The 23120-nt window shown below is 34.1% G+C and overlaps 1 protein-coding gene across 2 annotated transcripts in view; it reads left to right on the plus strand.

Moving 5' to 3' along the window:
• The window catches only part of TNPO1 (transportin 1), a gene marked incomplete at its 3' end in the record, with an annotated part of 49193 nt that extends 26634 nt beyond the window's left edge, over positions 1–22559 (plus strand). For both annotated transcript variants that reach the window (XM_083357275.1, XM_083357276.1), the window contains 13 exons: positions 2022–2247; positions 2644–2815; positions 3455–3541; positions 4028–4135; positions 4313–4471; positions 4554–4641; positions 8832–8930; positions 9086–9181; positions 12435–12510; positions 13395–13494; positions 13776–13850; positions 14700–14842; positions 16227–22559. In XM_083357275.1, the coding sequence (XP_083213401.1) occupies positions 2022–2247; positions 2644–2815; positions 3455–3541; positions 4028–4135; positions 4313–4471; positions 4554–4641; positions 8832–8930; positions 9086–9181; positions 12435–12510; positions 13395–13494; positions 13776–13850; positions 14700–14807 (1394 nt within the window). The remainder of the gene's footprint in view (positions 1–2021; positions 2248–2643; positions 2816–3454; positions 3542–4027; positions 4136–4312; positions 4472–4553; positions 4642–8831; positions 8931–9085; positions 9182–12434; positions 12511–13394; positions 13495–13775; positions 13851–14699; positions 14843–16226) is intronic.
• Positions 22560–23120: the final 561 nt, after the last annotated feature.

Here is a 23120-nt window from a genome sequence, read left to right on the forward strand (position 1 = left end):
TGTACTGACATAGAGCTTCTTAGGCATATGGAATTTCTTCTGTTTTAAATTACACTCCCCTCCATGCATACTCCAATGCCCCGTACCAGATACCTTATGTGAAAACAATAAGCATTGGAGGTGGACATTCAAATGTACTTGGGTCCATGTGCCTCTTCTCTGCAGTTTGGCTACTTTTGTTTTCCGCCAGTTGAAATGCACAAAAGACAAGGAAGCAAGTTATTTGTGTTGGCTGAACTGATACATGCACGTCTGTTTAGATGTGAGTGAATGTGCAGGGTAATGTGTAAGAGTGAGTGTTTATTGCCAACTCTTCCTGATAAGGAAGGCCTCTTTAATAATGTTGTTCTCCATGGTCCCCTTTTGTAAGAAACACCTACCTTAGTCAAAAGATGAGTCCCCACCTTTAGTTTAATCTAGCAGGAAAATTTTCACTTCTCTAAATAATGTAAAAATTCTAAAGTCTAGAAGCTGGGAAAAATCCAAAAAAATAAAAGAAGCAATTTTCTTCCCCCCCCCCCAGTTCCACATCAAAATTGTTTTCAACTAGGTTATTTTGCAGCATTTTGATCCTTTGTTGTAGATATCAATAAATATAACTGTGCGTAATGGGTTAATGTGGATTAATACATTTCAATCATGTCTGATTCTCGTACAAGTCCCTTCAGTTTTCTTAGCAAGGTTTTTTCCAGAAATAGCTTGCCATTGCTCTTTTCCTAGGGCTGAGAGAAAATGACTTGCCTAAGATTACCCAGTTGGTTTTGTTCCTAAACTAAAATTAGAATTTACAAATCTGTGCAAGCTGATATTTTTATAACTGATGATGCAAAAATGTGGACAATGACCCCTTCTTTGGTATGCAGATTACAGACAATTATCTTTTATTCCCGTCTCTATTTAGATTACTAACTGACATTCTGGATGTACATTTAGAATAATTTAAATCAGCATTGGTAGGCTTGTTGGATGCCAAAGAGGCATTGGATATGATTGAATTGAAATTTTGAAACAAGTTTTTAAGTATGGATTTCCTGCATTTTTATTACGTGAATCAATATGGGCTTCATTTGCTATAAACAATTGTACCTTCATCTGTTCAGGCATCTTATTAAATTTGTCATCTTTATCTCTTGAGTTTTAATTTCATATTGGAACTGTTGGTCTGCCATTTTAGAAAAATGGAAGACATATTGGGTATAAGAATGTCTGACCTTGAACCCAAATTGTTATTGCCCTTTGGAATGCTTATCCTGGTGCTTGGATAATTAGCAAGAAGAGAATTAATGTTTATGTTTATATTCATTGGAGAGAAAGGGATTACAAGAGATTAAGCTGGCAGTCCTTGCAACCATTTGTTTAACAATCATTTGAAGTTACAGTGGCACTGAAAAAAAGTTGTATACAACTGCTTCTGCTTATGACCGTTGCAACATTCCCAACTTGATCAAAATTCAGGTGCTTGGCAACAGGCAACAATTGCAGGATCATGTGATTACCATTTCAAATTTCCCAGTAGGGTTCTGACAGACAAAATCAATGGGGGAAGCAGGATTTGCTTAATAACTGCTTAGCTGTGTATTTCCTTCCTTCCTTCCTTCCTTCCTTCCTTCCTTCCTTCCTTCCTTCCTTCCTTCCTTCCTTCCTTCAACAGTCCTCTATATTTTTCTCTCTAAAAATTATGGCTGTGATAGAATATCATTTGGCATATATTTTTACTTCATATTGTCTAGAAAATTCAGTAAGAAAATCTATAGGCACAATTAGAAAGATATTATGTGATTCATCTGAGATCACAGTAGGGGCTTGGATCTTTTTGTCAGAAATAGTTGTGCTGTACTTCCAGTATTGAAGGCTGCATGGCACTCTTGAAAATGGAACAAAAGTAGCATTTCAGTTCTTACTACATAACAAACTTAACTATGGAACAATCCCAACTTGATAATTGCAGGGCAATTATTCCTTTGAAAATCGTGGGAAAATAGATTGCTAAACTATTTCTTATTCCTTTCTTATTCTAACAGGTTGCATGCAGGGTATGATTCCATATCTTCCCGAGCTCATCCCTCACCTTATTCAGTGCCTCTCTGATAAAAAGGCTCTTGTGCGCTCCATTACTTGCTGGACTCTTAGCCGCTATGCACATTGGGTAGTCAGTCAACCCCCAGACACATACTTGAAGCCATTAATGACTGAATTGCTAAAGCGTATCCTTGATAGTAACAAGAGAGTACAAGAAGCTGCCTGCAGGTACGTAAGTGTAGAAATACTAGCCATGGCTCTCAGGGTACATACTGAAGACTACAGTATTATTTTATTTATTTTTGTTGGGTAGCTCCTTTCTAGTTTAGAAAAGCCATTTTTAGCCATTCTACTGTAATTATATTTGCTTTTAACAGCTACATTGTATTATTTTTTTAAGAAAAATATAACTTTTATTTTTGTTAAATATATAAAAGGATTACGGTAAGTTTTAGATAAATAAGTCCTATTCTAGCTATTACAATAAGAATATATTCAATAGAAGTCTTAACAATAATTCCTCATGTCCGTTAGGATTTATTTTATTTAAGGATTTATTTTATTTAAGAGGGAGAAATACATTCCCTCATTCTGTAGACTAATCTTTTGCCTTTTCCTTTTTAGTGCCTTTGCTACTCTAGAAGAGGAGGCTTGTACAGAGCTTGTTCCTCATCTTGCTTATATACTTGATACTTTGGTATTTGCATTTAGTAAATACCAACATAAGAATCTGCTCATTCTTTATGATGCCATAGGAACTCTGGCAGATTCTGTAGGCCATCATCTAAATAAACCAGTAAGTATTGCCCACAGTTACCTTGAGATAAGAGGGGGGGTGTCTATATATTTTATAAATAAATAAATTGCATCTCTTAATTCTACAAAAAAACTTGACTTTTTATTCACTTCTTTATCAAGCATTTATTCTAGATAAGTATTTTTGGAGATTTCTTGCCCAAGTTATTTATTATTTATGAATATTCCATTTTTTTGCTTTATATTTGACTCTTAAGAAACATTATAAAATGTTACTTGAAACTTCATGAATAAAATACTACATACCTAAAGCTTTAAAAACCATGCCTAGATGTTTTCCTTATAATTATTCAAATGATTCAATCATAGTATTTCCATTATTTTATCATAACTACAAGAACAAAGCCAGCAAGGCAGGAACCAGTGATTCCTGGTGATTCCTATTCCAGTCATTCCTGGAACAGGACCATTTTGTAAACATAACTTTTGTGCCCAGGGTCAACAAGTGATTGTCAAATATCTGTTAATTTGGGAGTGGGAGAAGAACTCTAGAGTCTAAATTGCTAAGAATATTGTTGGGGAATGGGCACTCAACTGTGGTCAATTCAAGGCAATCTACATAAATACTAAAACTAAGTTTTATAGAGCATACATTCATTGAAATTTTTATTGTCTACAGGAATTTATCCAGATGCTTATGCCTCCATTAATCCAAAAATGGAACATGTTAAAGGATGAAGATAAAGATCTTTTCCCTTTATTAGAGGTAATTGCTGCTGTTGTTGGAAATAGTTTTTTGATCTTTATAAATCATCATTTTTTAAATTTTCTTCCTTATAATGTCAGCTTTTAATAGGGGAATTGAAGCTTCCTAATTCTGCATCCATATAATTAGGAATAAACCCCATTCGTTTCATGAAGACCTTCTTTTGACAAGACGAAATATAATTGCACCATAACATGGCGGTTCTGAGGATTTTCTAGGAATTAGCTTTCTGTCAACTTCTAAGAATGTGTTTCTGAAAGAGTTGTAGGATTAGGCTGCAAAGAATCAATGGGGAGTTCCTGTGGTCTTGTGTGTTCAAACATTATGATGATGTCCCCATATTGTTGTTAAGTTTCTTAATCTGTGAATATATGAGCTTATTTTATCTTTCTAAATGTGCCCTTTTAAACAGAATTAATGTAGCAAATATCTTTGACATACTATATAATGGTACACATGTTACTTAATGTGTCTCCTGTATTTCAGTGCCTGTCTTCGGTTGCCACTGCCTTGCAATCTGGCTTCCTTCCCTACTGTGAACCTGTCTACCAGCGCTGTGTGAACCTGGTACAAAAGACTCTTGCACAAGCCATGGTATTTTCTGTTACCAGTTTTCATAGCATTAGAAAATGTAGCTTTAGTAGAATTTAAACTCCAATTGATTATAAGATTCTTTGATCAATTTGCTGGTTTGGAGAATAGAAGTAATGAAAATTATACACTGTAATGTTGCATACTTAAATCTTAAATATTGATTATGTCTTTTCTTAGTTGCATAATGCTCAACCAGACCAGTATGAGGCTCCAGATAAAGACTTCATGATTGTGGCTCTTGATTTACTTAGTGGTTTAGCTGAAGGACTTGGAGGCAACATTGAACAACTAGTCGCTCGGAGCAATATCCTGACATTGATGTACCAGTGTATGCAGGTGAGATAAATAATTTCATTCTCTTTCCTTGGTACTGTTTTAGTTTCTAAATAAAAACAAAAGCTTATTTCTTTTCTCCTAGGATAAAATGCCTGAGGTACGACAGAGTTCTTTTGCCTTGCTAGGAGATTTGACAAAGGCATGTTTTCAGCATGTGAAGACCTGCATTGGTAAGTAACTTAATACTGCAAGTAGTTATCATGTATAGTTTGAACTGCCAACTCATACTTGTTGTGTTTTTTTAATTTGATATTATAAGTCCTTTATATTGTAAGTTGATAATGATGGCTGGAGTAATAGAAAATTGCCATAAATATATGTGTATATTTATGGCTTGGACCTGTTTATAGTGTTTTTGTTACCAATATGCCATGGTATGGATTATTTCACTGAACAATTTCTTACCTAGAATAATGGGAAAGAAGTGATTGTTTCCTATTTGTTTGCTTTACACCATGGGTGTCAAACTCGATGCATCACATGTGCATTGTGACGTATTGTGACATTTTTTGCCTTTGCAGAGCTGGGGTGAGCCTGGCCTGCGTGTGATGCATCTGGTCTGTGGGCCGCCAGTTTGACACCCCTGCTTTACACAGTCTTTCTGCTTTGGCTTAAGGAAATCTAGTTTAATACTGATGCGTATTTTCTTCAACTCTGTAAAGTTTTCCTATCCCGTAATCCATATAATGATTGTAAACTGTCTGTTATCCTGAAGTACTGTGGATTACAATGTAATCTTTGTTTCATCTGCATCCTGCTAATAAGTAAATAAATTCTGATAAAACAAACAACACACAAGGTGTTCTATATATGTGTTTATTGAATATGTAATATTCATTATCTTTGCTGGAAAACTTTTGTGAAGCTTTAGTTTATTTCAACAAAATATTTTCTATACAGTACCTGCTGAGCACTCTTACACATTGGCCTTATGGTATTTTGACCCATTTTAAAAACTATTTCCATTCATTGCTGTTTCATGTGGCCTTGCACAAATTCAGAGCTTTGTTTTTCTTATAAATAATTCAAGGTGGTGAACTTCCTCCTCCTATTTTCCCCACAACAACTCTGACATGGGTTGGGCTGAAAAAGAGTGATTGCTGCAAGGTTACCCAGCTGACTTTCATGCCAAAGCGGGATTAGAACTCACAGTCTCCTGGTTTCTAGGCTAGCACCTTAACCACTACACCAAATGGCTCAGAGTATGTGCCTTAAGTTTTGAAGCCCTAGAACAGTGCATACTCAACCCAAATCTAAAGCCAGCCTTGCATGAACTGCTTGCTTTTGAATTTGCTGCAGTGTTGTAATTGGAATGTGGCTGAGGCATTTGTTTGGATATTTCCAAATGTAATATTTCTTCTGCCTTTGATATTCTGGTTTAACTTTTGCATATAGAATCACTCTTGTGTAACTCCCATTCATTTAAACTTCAATTCATAGATATACTGATGTGCTCTTGTAGAATTTGTTGGTAAAATCCAGAATCTATTGTTCCTTCAGTGTTTGTGAGCCATTTGTAGAGGTTGTAGAGCCTCCCCAAATCATGGCATTTCCACCATATTATTATTATGTGATTCAGATGACACCTTTTCAGTGGAACACAGTTTCATCTTCTCCAGACATAATTTCACAATTCATGTCCAAATATTCCATTTTAATCTCAACTATTCACAAATTATTGTTTCAGGAGCCTGTTAAGTCATCCAGGTATAATTTGGTTGAGATCAGTGACAGTTTTCTGAAGAATATTCTTTCTTCCCAGATATCCTCCCAGTCACACAACTTTTATTCAGTGTTTCCCTAGGATTTATGAACAGTTGACGTCAGATCTGACATATGACAGTACAAAATTGGTCAGCTGATCCTTTGCTCTAATTTTGGTATGGGAATCTCCCATAGCATTGTGGTACACCACAGAGTTCTGTCTTGACTAAATTTAGCCCTTGACTGGACTAAATTCACTTATAAAAATGTGTGTTGTGAAGAGCAGGTTCCAATAGTGGAATTCAAGGTGTGTGTGTTTTAATGAGGAGACCTACTCATTCTTAACCTGGATTATCATCCGATTGACTTGTACATGCAACCCAATTTGCTTAATAGAATTTCACATATTTTTCCATGTAAATGATGAATGTTAGCTCTGTGTGTTTGGTGAAGGCATGGCATTATTTTGCATGGTTGTATGTTAACCAGAATCTCTTATAAGATTTGGATGAAACTCTGATCTCAGTGCAGGTCCCGGCACTGATTTCAAGCAAGATTAGAAATAGTTCTTAAGGATTACAAGCAAGTTTATAAATAGTTTTTAAAGGTCCACCAGCTTATATAGGTCATGTGTTCAGGAAGATTTCTGATAGAGATGGATGTATCATTTTGCTGACAGTTTTTTCTTGGCAATAGAAGAGTGAGGCATGGGCTATGTGAATTGTCACGTTACATAGTTTGAGAATAACATTTTTTTTCAGTGGCGGAAAGTATCCTAAAAGCAGGGTTGCTCCTCTCACTTGTTCTAGTAGGCATTAGTAAGAGATGCTAACAGTTGCTAAATGAGATAGAACCAACTCCTTCTTTCAGTTAGGTTTGTGCCAGCCAGGTTCCAATGCCTGGGGTTGCTGAAGACTGAGAAGTGAATAGGAATAAATCCAAGCATAAACACAGTGTACTTCTTCCATCTATAGTGGTGTTTATTGTCCAAAACAAAATAAATAATTAGTGCTTACATTTCCATTTACTCTTATCTCTTTAATGGGTGTGGATATATCTTAATTAAAGAACATACAATTTTGTTTATTTATTTTAATGTTTTCTTTACAATAATTACATAACTGTTTCACTTGGTTCATCCCTTTTCCACACAATGTTTAGACCTGATTATTGGACTCCTAGTATGTTAACTCCTCTAAATAGCTTTGCTTTAATTTTCCCCCCTGTTTCTAGTCTTTCCTAAGTTAGAAGAGAAGTGAGGAGGAGAGAAAAATAACTTTGCCAAGTTTTCTTGGAAAGCCACACTGACTATAATCATACTTCTCTGTTTTGTCATAACTTCTTTTCTCTGTTGCTCAATTTTTTTTACCAACTAGTGCTCTGCAGTTCTTCTTTCCTAATTCTGTATGCATCAGTTGGGTCATCAATTCCGTTTCTTTTCCTCTGGTGATCCTGTTTTGTTTCTTGGTGACAGCAGCCATCCTGCTTCTTGAAAGCATGTATCACACCTCCAGTTGATTCAGAGTCACATAGCAGAAATGACAAAACAAAAAACCTGCTTTGCTTGACAATTTCTTCATAGAAATCTTGCTTCACCTCAAGTTAGATATGACTGCTCACAGGTATTCTGATTACACCAAGAGGTTCCTAAATGTGTACGGCACTTCCAGTGCATTTGGCAAAAAGACAAAACTCCAGCTTGAGACAAATTACAATACTGTCATAATCAGGCAGCACATCTTGTCACAAGGCCCTTGAGAAGATTGAACTTTTTTTCCTTTGTATTTTGAGATTTTTAAATGGAAGGAGAAAACAGTCAGTTGGGAAGGGAAGGGAAGGGAGGTTGCAGCTGATGGCAAGAGTTCCAGTTGGTGTGAATATTCTGAGTGTTGGTTCTCTCTTCTTGCAATCTCAGGAATCCTTAATAACCCAAATGATCGGTCTGTTTTCTGCCACCATGGATGCAGTCACTAGCAGGCTTGTCTCTAACTGCTTTTCTTTATATTGGTGTCCTTTTCCAATATGTCTGCCCAACAGAGGATTTTTTTTCCTGTTGCTCTAGTATTGTTAAAAAATGTTGTTAGTCCTGCCTGTTGAACAAATGGGAGGAGCAACCCAGTTTCCAAGATATCTTCTGTCCATTTTAGAAAATGACTCTTCATTGTTCCCTTTTCCTCATATTCAGATTAAAATACCCTACCCTATTTCCATTAGTAGTGACTAATATTTAAATCTCTGTTCTCTCATTTCCATACACTTATCTTTCCTTTTGGATTGCTATGAGTTAGATTGTAAATGCCTGTTTTGATCAGATTTAGAATTTTCATCTACTACCTCCTTCTGACTGGATCCTAAATAAATACTATGCTTACTTCACTTCAGAAATTGCTATTGCATATTTTTTTAAAAACAGGTTCCTATGACAAATGTATCCAAATGCCCATAGTCTAGAAGGGAGATTAATTTTAATACATTGATATATCTATAATGAACTTTCCTGCTTGGATTCTGAACTTTTTTGTTGGTATGGTTTTATAAATAATGGGGGGTTAAAATGTCAAGAGAATTTTCTGCTAAAATTATATTATGCTGAAGTTTTATGCTATGTTCTAGCAAAAGATAAATTTTAATGACGACTTATTTTGTGTTTTTTCAGCTGATTTCATGCCAATTTTGGGAACAAACCTAAACCCAGAGTTCATTTCTGTGTGTAACAATGCCACATGGGCAATTGGAGAAATTTCTATTCAGATGGGTGAGATTGGCTTTTTTAAAAAAATGCTAGTTTGAATTTTCAGTTGTGTAGTTATGTTTTGGTCTTGTAGCCACTTATAAATTCTGTCAGCTGTATTAATGTGCCATAATGAAAAGTGATTTTTAATGTATTACTTGTCTGTTGTTTTTTTCTAGGTATAGAGATGCAGCCTTACATCCCTATGGTTTTGCACCAGCTTGTAGAAATTATTAACAGACCCAACACACCAAAGACTTTGTTAGAAAACACAGGTACCCAACAACTGATCTGTTTGCAGTGACTTTAAAAATGTATTACACATCAGTGTTAAAAACAAAAGGAAGTTTAGGTGTTTGTTCAATCCAGTTTGTTTATTACAGGTAGTTCTTGACTTACAATTATTTGAAGTTAACAACGGCACTGAAAAAAGTTACTTAAGACCATTTTTCACACTTATGACCATTGCAGTATCCCCATGGTCACATGATCAAAATTTGTTAACTTGGCAACTGGCATGTGTTTATTATGGTTCCAGTACCCTGGGATCATGTGATCACCTTTTGCAATCTCCTGACAAGCAAAGTCAATGGGGAAGCCAGATTATCTTAACCGTGTTACTAAGTTAACATCTGTAGTGATTCACTTAACAACTGTGGCAAGAAAGAACATAAAATGGGGCAAAATTCACTTAATGACTGTGTTCCATAGCAATACAAATTATGGGCTCAATTATGGTCATATGTTGACTACCTATAAGCAACTCCTGCCAGATTGATTAGCTTTAGTTGCTTTTGCTTCTCTGAAGTTGGGATTCTAACACTGAGCAAATGAGATATTCTGGAGCTGTGTTGGTTGGGGAGGGATCTTCCATTAATGAACAATTTTTCAAGAGCACTCCCACAAGAGTAGTAGGTTTGGGGCAAATTTGGAGCTAGGGTAATTAATTCCGTACAATTGAAACTAATGGGAAGATATTTGTTTTGTATTAAGAAAGAGCAAATTTGTTCTTTTTTGTCTTGCGGGCATGAAATTATCAATATTTTGTCCCAAAAATCTCATTTCCAGTAGGGCTATTTTGTAATAGTGCATAAGACCTCAACAATTTTAGCTAAATTACTGAAATTGAGTTATATTTATAATTAAAATAATCTAGACTTCTTTTTATATGAGACAAATTATTAGTCCTTTGCATGTAGCTTACTTGAAATCTTCATAGTTGTAATGGACTACATGATGAAACCAAACAGATTTAAGTGGCTGGACATTATACATTGTTCTAACATATACCATTTGGTTGATGTGTATTATGGTATTAGAACTGAAGGATGCTCTACAGTGGAATTGACGTTTGTCCTATACCCTGTGGAACATGTTTTTAACAAATTCTCCTGTGTTCTAGAAATTTCTGGTTACCTTTCTGGCTATCTATGTCTGCATTGTAGTCTGATAGCTAGACTACAAATGGTTATTTGTTTATTTTTATTTAGATTCCCCCCCTTTTTTAACTTTATAATTAACTCAAAGTGGTGAACATACATAATACACCTTCCTTCTCCTAGCTTCTCTCCAACATAACTGTGAGTTGGGATGATCGAGAGTAGGGTTGTCAAACTGCTGGCCCACGGGCCAGATACGTCATGCCGAAACCATGCCCACCCCAGCTCAGGCAATGGGGAAAAAGTCACGATATGTCGCAACACATCACGTGATGTGGCGAGTTTGACACCCCTGATCTAGACAGAATGAGTGGCCCAAAGTCACCCAGCTGGCTCTCCTAGCTAAGGCAGGACCAAACCAAACTCCCACTCTAAATGTGTATTTAAAGTCATAGTCTGTTATAGAAATGAATGGCTATCAGAGTTTCAGTTTAAACCATTTTTGGCTGACTTAAGGATGTAGGTCAAGTTTCATTCTATGCATGTTTATTAAACTTACAATGGAAAGATGTAGTATAATGATACATTTATTTCTGTAATGAAAACGAATTATTCCTGTGATTTGACACCCTATAAGCATTGCAGCATTCAGTAAGAGTGTTTTCAATAATTCTATCTTTTGGAATAATCCTTTTGAATGAAAGAAATATCCCAAATCATTACAGGAAATGAAGACTATACCCTTTTTAAACCATTATTGCTACACTAGGTTTCTGTATGCAGAAATTAAAAGAAATCAGTTTCCTGAAAATTACAATTTAAATTTTCAAAAATGGACACCCCAGACATACTATATACTATAAATAAATGTTGAATGTGTTGCACATTAGATTTGTTGTGGGATATTCTGTTAAAATAATATAATACTGAAATCACAATTCAGAATTCTTAGCTTTAGTTATCCTGGCACAATACAGTAATTACACAAAGTAATAATACCTGCTAAACATAAGTGGTGCATACATCTCAGCCAGTATATAAATTTTGACCAATGTTACTGTAAAGAAATTTATCCAGTTTGGTTTTTGAACAAAAAAGCAACTTGATTACTAATACCAAGGTTTCATGAACAGTTTGATTTAATAATAAACAAAGCTAAATATTTAATTTTATCCATATACTGTAGTCTTATAAGAAAATTTGTCTTTTATAATGTTGGCATATCCTACACCAAACCTTACAGTGAAAAAGAGCATCATCAGCTTTACTGCATGTGTTCATGAGATTTGTTCACACAAATGCCTGTTTTGGAGTGTTGCATAATGTCTTTTAAGCATAGGCTTCTCTGCTTCATACAAATCTGGATTTTAGTATTCATGTAGTTTGCTTCAAATAATCCTTAAACATACCCACACTTTCCCCTTTCTGCAGAATTGCTCTGTGAGCTGAGAGAACACCATTAAAACATTTTTATGGCCCCTTTCAAGGCAAATTTTCATACTAAAGACATGAAAATATTCAGATAGTAGGTTGCTCTTATTACATTTTGTCATATCTTTAGCTCTGAAACTCTTCTTAAGAGATAAATGATGTAATATCTAATAAAACAAATTTTACTGTGAGAAGCTATGCGCATACTATCCTCTTTCCTATTTAATTTTAAATAATAGAAATAGCATTATGAAATGACTAATTGCTTCTGATATAATTCTGTTCGGATTTTCAAATAAATATTTACCCCATTAAATGTTAATTTGAAATATTACACAGAAATATTCATTGTGTTAATAAATATGTTTCAAATTCCCTAAATAGAAATAGTTGTTGCAATTAAACAGTATTAAAATACTGATTGAGACTATTCATTTGATTTTAATCATAATTTTGGTGTTCTCTCATTCACTTTATTCCTTTTTCCTTTATTTCCCTGCCCTCCGCCAAATAGTATGCCACATATTGCTGCCCCTTATTTTTAGGGGTAGTAATGAACAGCACTGGTGAAATCTTATGTTTATTATCATACACAGGTTCTGTTGGTTTCTGTTTCTGAGTTATTTGTTGTTTTTTCTTTATTTTTCTCCTTCCCCCCTCATTTGCTCATGTCTTGGTTGGCGTTTGGTGGTGTATAACCGTGATTGCGTTACCTTAGCAATAACAATTGGTCGTCTTGGTTACGTTTGTCCTCAAGAGGTGGCCCCCATGCTACAGCAGTTTATAAGACCCTGGTGTGTATTATTCAATCTTTTTTTAATTCATTTTTCTTCAATTTCTTCTTCCTTCCTTCCTTCCTTTCTTTCCTGTATTCTCACTTCTAGATATACTTTTCAGTTGGTTACAAATATCACTATTTTTAATCATTGCCAACCATGTGACTAATCTTGTCCTATCAGGTTTGTGAGGTTTTTTTAGCAGTACTGTTGTGTATATATTTCATGTTGTAGCTAACAACTAATTGATGCATGGGATAAGATTGTCACATGCTTGATGTGTCAAAGCTTGATTATTAAAAAAGCATTTAAAATCCACCAGAATGGTAATATGCATGCCAATAGCATAAAACATGAAACACCGCATTACATTACTTCAAATCATTTGCAATTTGACTTGCTGTTTGAGGTACATGTTTCTAGATTTGTACCAAATTGCTTGCTTGCTGCTGTAACAAGTTAAAAACATTATGATACATTATAATTTTTATATTGTTGCAGTATATACTGCTTTTAGTGATGGGACAGTTCTATACATACATACATACATATGTGTGTGTATATGTATGTGTGTGTGTGTGTATATATATACACACACACACACACACACACATATATATATACACACACACACATTTATGTTAATAGAAGTATTTAATGGAATACAGGTCACATTCAATATCAGCTGTGGAACATAGAAAAGTAGCTGATTTATATTGACAACCCTTGGGGAAATAAATAGGACTTAATATATAAAAAAGGTAGAAAGTATGTAAGATTAATGATGGTTGCATTACTTAGTTTTTAAGTCTTCACTGTGACACTTATTCCATCAAATACTATTAAAATTTAAATTAAAAACAAAAAATAATAATCTAAAACTGGGTTTTTTGTTGTATTAGGTGCACTTCTCTGCGAAACATAAGGGACAACGAGGAAAAGGATTCAGCATTCCGTGGGATTTGTACCATGATTACTGTCAACCCTAGTGGAGTAGTCCAAGTAAGTCTTACTTTGGTCTTAATAAAAAAAGTGAATTGAATTGAATTTAAATATTTGAATAATCAAATATGATTGATTAACAAAGAAATAAATATATACGATCTGACTTAAGGTTTGGAAAGGGGAATGTGCTAACTATATAAGATATCAATACGAAAGATAATTGCAATTTATTTGGAATGTATTTTTGTGGGGCAGAAAAGTATACTTATTTTTGAAATAATTTATTGCATTTCTGTTAATGAACATTTCTAATTTTCAATTTCTATAAACATTTGCAGGACTTTATATTTTTTTGTGATGCTGTTGCATCATGGATTAGCCCAAAAGATGATCTTCGAGACATGTTCTGTAAGGTAATTTTTTTAAAAAGGAATATATTATTTTTTTTTTAAAAAAAAAGTGAGGTAACGGTGTTTTATATGGTTCCAAGCCACTGTATTTTGATGCAAATACCGTATGTTATTTGTGGGTCAGTAATTTGAGAAGATTCCATTTTTCCTCCTGCTGTTGCTAAAAGTTCCTCAGTTAGCTAGCTTTTCTCCTTGCACCACTAGGCAGGACCAAAGAATGTCTACAAAGAATGTTTCCTTTGTAGCTTTAGGTGGCAACAAACAGCATTTCCCACTAGATCCTTGGTGCTACCTTTTTTAGAGCTTTTGGAGAAATTTTACTGTTTACTTTTTGTCTCCATTCCTTTTCAATTTTTTTGCTACAATTTGTCTTTTCCTTTCCTTTCTTCTTTCTAAGGGACTGTCATGGCTTATGATGGCCCAGAAAGTCTGTCACATTCTCTGGACACGTTAGAATGGTTAAATAAAATATTTCATTATTACTCATCTTCCATGTTGGAGAGATTGTATAGGTATACAAAAGGTATTCATCTAAGTTCAGAGGAAAATCACCTTTAGAATTCATCATTTCAAGACACTGTGGTTTTATTCTATTTCTAAGGGCAACATTTGAAAACCAGCTTTTTCATTTGTTATATTAAAGCAGAATGGCTGTGTTTGCATATGCATAGATAACTGAGAGCAGCTTCCAAACAGCTATAGCAATCTGCAAAAATTACTGGATGTTTTAAAATGTATCTGTTGTCATGCATTCCAAAACATATCTTCTAAAGGATTTACAAGCCCCTAATATTTGGGCATTTATTTTGCAAATGTCTCTTTGAAAAAAGTTAAATTTCAGTTAAATTTCAGATCCTTCATGGATTTAAAAATCAAGTGGGAGATGAAAATTGGAGGCGTTTCTCAGACCAGTTTCCTGTTCCTCTAAAAGAGCGCCTTGCAGCTTACTATGGAGTTTAACCTCATGTATTCAAGCTGCAGTACCATAATTAGAGGTAAATTATTTATCTTTGAACTATTTATGAGCTGCCTTTAGGTCTTTTCCAATACATGAATTGTTCTGTTGTCTTTTTATTGGGCACACTATATATTTAACTACAGATAGTCTTCAACTTAAGACTGTTTAATGATGGTTTGAAATAGTGATGGCCTCAAAAAGAGTATTTTATGGTTTGTAAAGCACTTCTAACTCACAAAACATTGCGAACACACACACATGCCTCTGTGGTCATGTGATTGTGATCAGTTGCCAAGCGGCCTGAAAACGGGATCACCATTTGCAATCTTCACTATCAGCCTCGATAAAAGAAAAACAAGTGGGGGAGCTGCCAGGAAATATTGCAAGCTGCTGCTACCTGCCAAGAGGACTCCTACTCATATCTGGATGCTGGCTGAAAGAGGTCCCTGTTCAAATCCAAGCAGGCACAGAATTGAAATCCTTTGGCACACAGTTCTTTCAGCCAACTCTAAGGGGTGAGAGGAAGTTGTAATCCAAGTAAGATTTTCAGCCTCTGAGTATAGATGCACACAGTAAAGAAAGGAGTGCAGGATGCTTCAGGACACCCAAGCACATAATTGTCTCTCAAAGCAAATATTACTTGGATTTTCATCTCCTGAGCAGAGGGGCAACAGTAAGGTACAGAGTGCAAGGTGTCTCCAAGGTGGGGTGGGGGCCCTGGGGGCCTAGGGCAGACCATGCATAAGTATATCTGCTCAGAGGCTGAATATTTGCTTGGATTTTGGCAGAGAAGATTTTGAGTTCCTGAGCAGAAAGATGTTCATTCAGCCTCCAGGGGCATCCCACAGTCCTTACCCATCCGCTTAACAACCACAAAATCGTAACAGGGTAACAGTTGTTGAATGAAACGGTCATGTGATGTCTTACTTAGTGACTGCTTCACTCAGTGACCAAGATTTCAATCATCAGCAAATTTTTGTATAATTTTTGCATAATTAAAACTGTCTTTGTGTGTACTTTATTAGTTTTGTAGAACTGACTTTGGGAGGTAAAAGAGTGATACCTGAATTGTAATTTCTGCACATTACATAAGCTTTTAATAAACATTAGCAGAGACAACGGGCCTACCTACACAATGTTGTACCTAAATATTAGTAATTTGTATGATTTAATTGAGCTTATTATTTCAGGTATAAATGGAACTAGAAACATGAGGTCTGTTGATGAAAAATTAATACAAAAAATGTTCAAGAAATAGCAGTTAACTTCACTCTAAAAATACTACAGTGGTGCTCTGTTATGCTGCATACTACAGAGCAACACTAATTTGTATTTCCTATCTATGTTAAGAAGCGTGTATTAATCATAAAATTATTAAACAATTTGCTTTCTGAATAAAAACTTGTATTTGTTTCTTTCAGGTCCTTCAGTCTGGAAGACTGGGAGGAAGCCTCTGCACCCAGGGAAAAATGTTACCCTTTACTGGGGGGAAGGGTAAACCAGTAGGGAATACAGTACAATCCCAAGCCTACTGGGAGGGGCGGGAGGGAGGTGTTGCCGTCACTGTATTAAGCCGATGTTGGCAAATGTTTTAACATCTGGAGCTTTTGTGGGTGGAAATCTGTCTCCTGTTACAATTCTGCACTGGATGTGAAGATGCGCAAAAAAGTTTGTTCACAACAGCACATTCTGCAATATTATGGGGAATTGTACCAAAATGAAATTATAAAATAGATCCATAGGGGATATGTAAAGAGAAAATACATTGTGTTCATGCGATAAAGGAAACAGAAGAATGGCAATTACAGACAGTTAAAGGGATAACAAGGGGTTTCTGTATTGTTTCATCTTGATGGGATTCCTAAGTATTGCATGTTGATGAAGAACTAAACAAATGAAGTTAGTACAGTTAAGGTGAAGCTTGCTACCTATATTAGGAGTAAGCACTTGCAGTATACAAATTTAAATAACCCCATAATGAAGTAATAAAGGCTAAAGCAAACAAATGAAGCAACCTGCAAGATGCCAAATGAGTCGCTCCTTTTTATTTTTAGTGGGGGGGGGGAAACGGGCATTTCAGAGAAAAGATTAATCTTTAATTTTCCATTTAAAGGGTAGTAGATATGATTTGATGGTTGTGCTTCATTAGATTTAATTTCTAGAGTAAGGCATAATTATTAATGTGCAGTTTAGGGTTCGGGCATGCATTTTGGGTCCTAGTGATCAAGCATATTTTTAGTGGGAAAGTAGCATGCTTGCATCAAGGAGTGAGAGTGGTAAATATTACTTACCTTGCGCCAGTTTTGTGTTGCAGTTTACCAATTCGTGCAGTATAACCCTGCATTTAAAATTCCTTTAAAATTCTGTGGATTTTATTTCTATTAAGATATAAGTATAAAATACTGTAGTGACAATTAGGCCTCAAAATAATTTTTAGGATCTCTTAGGAATATGATTGATATTGTAATGTGTAACCTGCACAATGTGGAAAGCAGATATAGCTGTGCGAAGTATTGCCTCTGTGCTGTCAGTGTGATGTGCTTTCTGCATGGTTATACTATTAGTGATTTTTATCAAATCTTCTAAAATGAGTTATAAGGTAAGACCTGTTAAAGGTTACATAAATGTTAGTTGATGCCTAAAAACAATTGTAGAAAATTGATGACATGATTGCTACATTTCAGTGTTTATTCACACCCAACATATTTTATTGTTCTCTCCTCCATAAAGCATGATCTTAAGAGATACATAAGTTAGTATATGTAAAGCAGGGTGTCTACACAGTGTCAGCGCATGTTGGGGGCCCATTGTGTCTTAGGGAGACCACAAAAGGGTGCAGGTAAAAAGCTACAGAGTGAATGTTCGTTTGGATCCTTTTCATTTCATTTGTTTAGCTTTTCTGCTTCCCTTTTCTATTTGCTTGTATTTCTGTGAATAAATCCTTGTTAAGTTTACCTTTTACTTTTTCTTTCCATGTGTATTTTCTTATGTACTGTGAATGTGAAAATCTAACTGGTACACTTGATTTTGTGTTACTATAAAAGTGAAAGTGTGATTAATTTAGACTGCATAAAGAGTATCCCATGATGATAAAGGAAAAATGGAAAGACAATAACTCTGCTGGTCAGAGATAAAGCCACACTTTTCCATTTTCCCTTAAGTGCTGCAAAATTAATAATCTGTGCAAAAAAAGAAAAGAAAAGCCATAACAACCGCCTTACATTTTAGCTTCTCATCTTTACATTGAAAAAAATACATACTGGATAACCGTTTTGTAGAGAATGACTGTATGATTTTGATTCTTTTTAAGGTCTATTGTACGATTTAGCCATTGCACTGAACACCAACCTTGTATGAGTGTGAATTTATTAAATCTTATTTCAGGCTTTTTTAATGCATGGGAGCATGCACAAGTCCTATACATTCCTTTTTTTCCTTTGTAAATTTCATTGGGGTCAAGTATGTTTGAAAATGATTTATTACAATATGTCCTGTATAAACGTCTATGAACAGGTTTATGCTACTATGCCATTAAAGCCACTGGAATAAAATTGCATAGAGTGATCTACTTTCAACTAATTTCTTGTATTGAAAACCAGAACTTTCAGCTGACGTTTGCTGTAGCTTTTTCAATCAAGGAAGTAGATACGAATTACAAAGAAAGTAAATCTTAACATTTATTAAGGCCAGAACTTGCCTTTTGGCAAGAGTTTACATTTCTATATGGAATTCTCAAAGACAAAACTTTATTTATTTTGGCCCTTCTCTAGTTGCCGATAACATTAAAGTTTCGTGCATAGAAGCTACTTATATAGGAGAGATAATTTTATTACATGGGTTAATATAAAGGGATATGACTTTTATTGTAATGTAACTGATTTCGCAGAAAAATAACAAAGCAATACTGTAGTTAGAATTAACAAATTAAGGCTTCATAGCAAACCATATTCATAGTAAAATTACAATATACTTGCAGAAGCTGCTTGGTATAGAATTTGAAGTAATTCTAATACAACACTAAATTGTAAATCAAATATATTGCATCATGGGATATATAAAACATCTTAATTCTTTTTGTGTATTCTTGACAGTTTTGAATGTTGATTGAATGTTATTCTGTAGAATTGTATGTTTGTCTTTGTTACATTCCAGTGTTCTCTGCCTCTTGGCATGCTATAGGCACGGCTTAACTAAATCTTCTCCTTACACAGTGAATTAAGTGCTTAGTGTGCTAAACTACAGAAATAGCCGCTGCTAAGTGATGTAGATTTTCTACTTGAATATTTTTGTTGTAGGAACCTCAGGAGGTCAGTGTTTACTGTTTTATATATGGCTTGGTTTTCGTGTTGAAGGCCCCTTTGCTTTTTGAAGGATTCTAACAATGAACAAAGCTGCTAATCAACCTAAGTTGGTAACAGAAAGTATATTTTAAAAAAATATAAATAAAAGTATCTCCTTTGCAGTTCAACTTGGCTAACGTAGAAAAGAGTTTTTGATTGTTGAGTTTGTGACAATTAAGGGGAAAAAAGCTTACCTAAGGTCTTTGTTGCATTTCTTTCAATTGAAGGGGAATGGATAACACTTTGTAAAATTTTTATCTTATTTTTTTCTAAGCTGGTATGTAGAAATCAGGTCTTTGATCTAGATTTCAGTGTTTAATGGTATTTAATTTGAAGTACTATACATTTCAGAGGGCTCATTTCCAAGTAAGTATGCTTAGGACTGTAGTCTTTGTTTATTGCCATGCTGAAGATGAAGTCATGATAACATTCATAAAATACATAGCCAATAGGTTTTTTAAAAGTAATGTTACTTTTGTAATAAACAATATTGACACTGTGATACTTTTTTCTTTAGCATTGGCATTGAAGTATTTAAGCTACATAAATACTGTAGATTTATACTATTGTAAGAGGATTTCCAAAGCTGAAATTTCTGTTATTTAGATAAGAAATATTCATACTAGTTTTATCTCAGGTAAATAATCTTGTACCCTTTTGTTTAGATAGAGGCTTATTTCATAAGAGTACCAGTTTGTTGTTCATATAGAACTGCCTAATGTCTTAAACTTTCATATCTAAATTGAGTTACTATGGGACAGCAATTGCTTATTTTATTCATATTGAATGTATTAACAAGGATGTATAACATTCTTTTTAAGAGATGAGTGCATCTGTATGAATAGTACCCAATTATCACCATAAAAAAGACTTTATATTGTGCAGTGCAAAGTTATGTTTCTGATGTAAAACAAAAGAGATTATGACCTGGAATATGTTCATATCTAAGTAGCCTAGGCTTTTTTGGAATAATGAATGCCTAGAGAATAAACACAAAAATTATCCTTTTTTTCTGCTGTAAACTACTACATGCCAAGCAGTAATCTCTTAAATTAACATTGCTGTTTAATACGTATGTTGTACTGTGGTAAGCATTTGGCTCTTTAGGATATTTTGATTTTGAAGTGATTAGATTAACAATTTGACATTTAAATACAGTTTAATACTGCATTAAAATTTCTGATGTTCTTAATTAAAAATGTCTGCAGTTTAAGCTATACTCTTTATACTTACTTGTCAAATCAAATCTGTTTAAGCTGTCCTGACTGAAATTTTGATAAGGGCATATAGTGTAGTTTCATCACTAAAAGACTGAGTGAAAAACCTAACAGAGAAACTTTAATGGTTATATTAAAGTAATTATTCAATCTTATTTTGCTGGATAGATGCACTTTTAAACAAGACAGTTAAACTACAAATTAATTATAGTATTGATGATATGGTATTTCCCCTAACTTTTCCAACCTAATAACTTGATTCTTGTGTGACAGTTCATTTTAGAATCAGTACTACTTTTGTGTGTCCATTTAAAACATTTTGGATGGCACATTTTTGTCTTCTTTCCCCTAAAGATACTACACTTTTTCTCCTAATCTACTTCGTCATAAAGTTGTTTATTTAAATTGGATTACTAACAATAGTTAAAATAATAAAGTAGCCAAATCTTTCTGCTGACAACTTAGGTTGTATGAGTTTTGCTTGGAAGCATTAAATTGGATGTGTTTTCCATATGTGTTAGAATATTCCCTTCAAACATATCCTTCAGCAACTTCTCAAACTTTATTAAGTTGATTTTTCTTGTCTGCCTCTGCCAACAAAGCTTCATTTTAAACACAATATGGTTTCAATTTTTGATAAGCTGCTGAATTCTAAAGAATTTTTGGGGCCACCAAATATTTTGGATCATGCAGAGAATATATATTGTAATGTAGTAATTTTGTATTTACATTTGTATGATGTGATAATAGATGTGAATGTTAATCACTGCTTGATTATGTTAATAAAATTTGTTTAAATAGATGCTGCACTCTGATTCTTAATGAAAAGAGAAGGAGCCATTGAAAACTGATTTGTTTTAATTGAATTATTCATTTATGTAGCTTCCAGTTTGTCTTGATATTTGGGAAGAAATTATTGGCTACAGGAAAAAACATTTAAAAGATTTAATTAACATAGAATACTATGTTTAAATATGTATACACGTTGCTTTTTCTTTGGCTTTGTAGCAGCAAATAGGCAAAATCAACTAGGTTTTGATATGAATTGAACTTTATTTTAGGATCTGGACAAAGTTATTTTCCAACTGAATATTAAATTACTAAATTAATATATTTTATTTATATTTGCAACAGAAATGTTGCCATGGTTAATATCTGGCATCAAGACAGTGGCATTTCTTAGATAATAAGTGACTTAAATGAAGTCACTGGGGTTTTGTCATAGATGAATTTAATATGACACTTGCAAAAAATAAAAGCTTTAGGATAACTCAGGAAGAATTGCACATTTATTGTCTTAAATAACTAACATAAACTTTAAAAAACAGTACAAGCATATAAAGAATTCTGAGCTATAAAAGAAGGTGGAGAATGTCCAAAGTCTGGCTTTCCACAGATCTTTAAAGGCATTTCAAAAATGGTTCCATTTAAAAAAAAAAAAGGTTCCATTTCTGGTCTGGCTTCCCAATAAATTGCAATTTATAAAGTACTCTTCCGTTATCACAGATTGCATATCCATTTTGGCACTTCCTAAGGTAACACGATCTTGTTATAGATCCAAGCTAGCAACTAGGTTTGAATCTGAAAATACATTGGCAATATTGTACATAATCTGATCTTCTGATTATCAAAATATTAAGTTTTCCTAGCCATTTTCATAAATATACAAAATACACTGCAGTACTATTTAATTTTTATTTATTCCATTTGGACAGCCACTCATCTCACCTAAGTAATTGAGTGGTTCACAGCAGTTAAAAACAAGAAAAATGAATTGTAAAACCTTCAATATTACTTTAAAACTAAAATAACTATGATCAGTGGCAAAATGTAATTCAGCACAGCCATTGCAAAAACTCCACCAGTGCTGATGGCAAAGCTTTGTCTTCAGTAGCTTCCTAAAGTCAGAGAGGGTCAGGGCCAATCCAGAATCTGGAGGAATGATGTTACAACCTGGGTCCTGCTAGATGATCCTTTTCAATAGACCTTTCCTGAATATTTAATCAAAACAAAAAAAAATCCAGAGTACCTTAAACAGTAATCCTTACAAGACTCTATAGTCTTGGTTGATGAATAAATATGTTATTTAGAAATTGGGATATAAGGCTAAATCTTTTTAATGGGCAGTGAGAGGAATGAAATCTGAGATAGGCATATCCAGGAATATTGGGGATAATATTAAGTCTAGTTTGCAAAACCCATTTAGATGGAAATCAGTGGATATATAAAAGCACATCTTCTCTTTTGTAAGTTACAAATGAAAAAATTACCAGAGATGCACACGTTAAAATACATACAAGTGAAAATAATAAAAAAAACTACCTAGTATATCAGGTTTTTTGCATCTTTATATTGTTTCAAGCTACAAAAGCTAACAGTGTAAAGACATCATAGAGAAAATACATATAGCACCAGAAAAATCCTTTAAAATATTGGTGATGTAATTATACTGAACATTAAAGTTTTGTATCAGCAGACCAGTTGTTTTTATTCTATGAACTACTTGTCTACATTCTTGATTTCTGCTGGCTTTTAGATATTGTGAGATGTGGTAATTGATTTTGAAAGTGCTCTATCCCCCCAAAAAAAAATCTGAGCTAGGGATGTCTATTAATCTTGTTCTTACTTTGCTTAATAACAATGCAATTCAGCAAAAGGAAATCAGAATAATTTAAACTGGAAATTGTTGTAGCAGGATATATAAAAAAGCTTATGGAAGGCTGTTAGAGTTTAATAGATTGGCAGTTGGGGCTGGCAG

The sequence above is a fragment of the Vipera ursinii genome (assembly GCF_947247035.1).
Source record: "Vipera ursinii genome assembly, chromosome: 2".
Lineage (NCBI taxonomy): Eukaryota > Metazoa > Chordata > Lepidosauria > Squamata > Viperidae > Vipera > Vipera ursinii.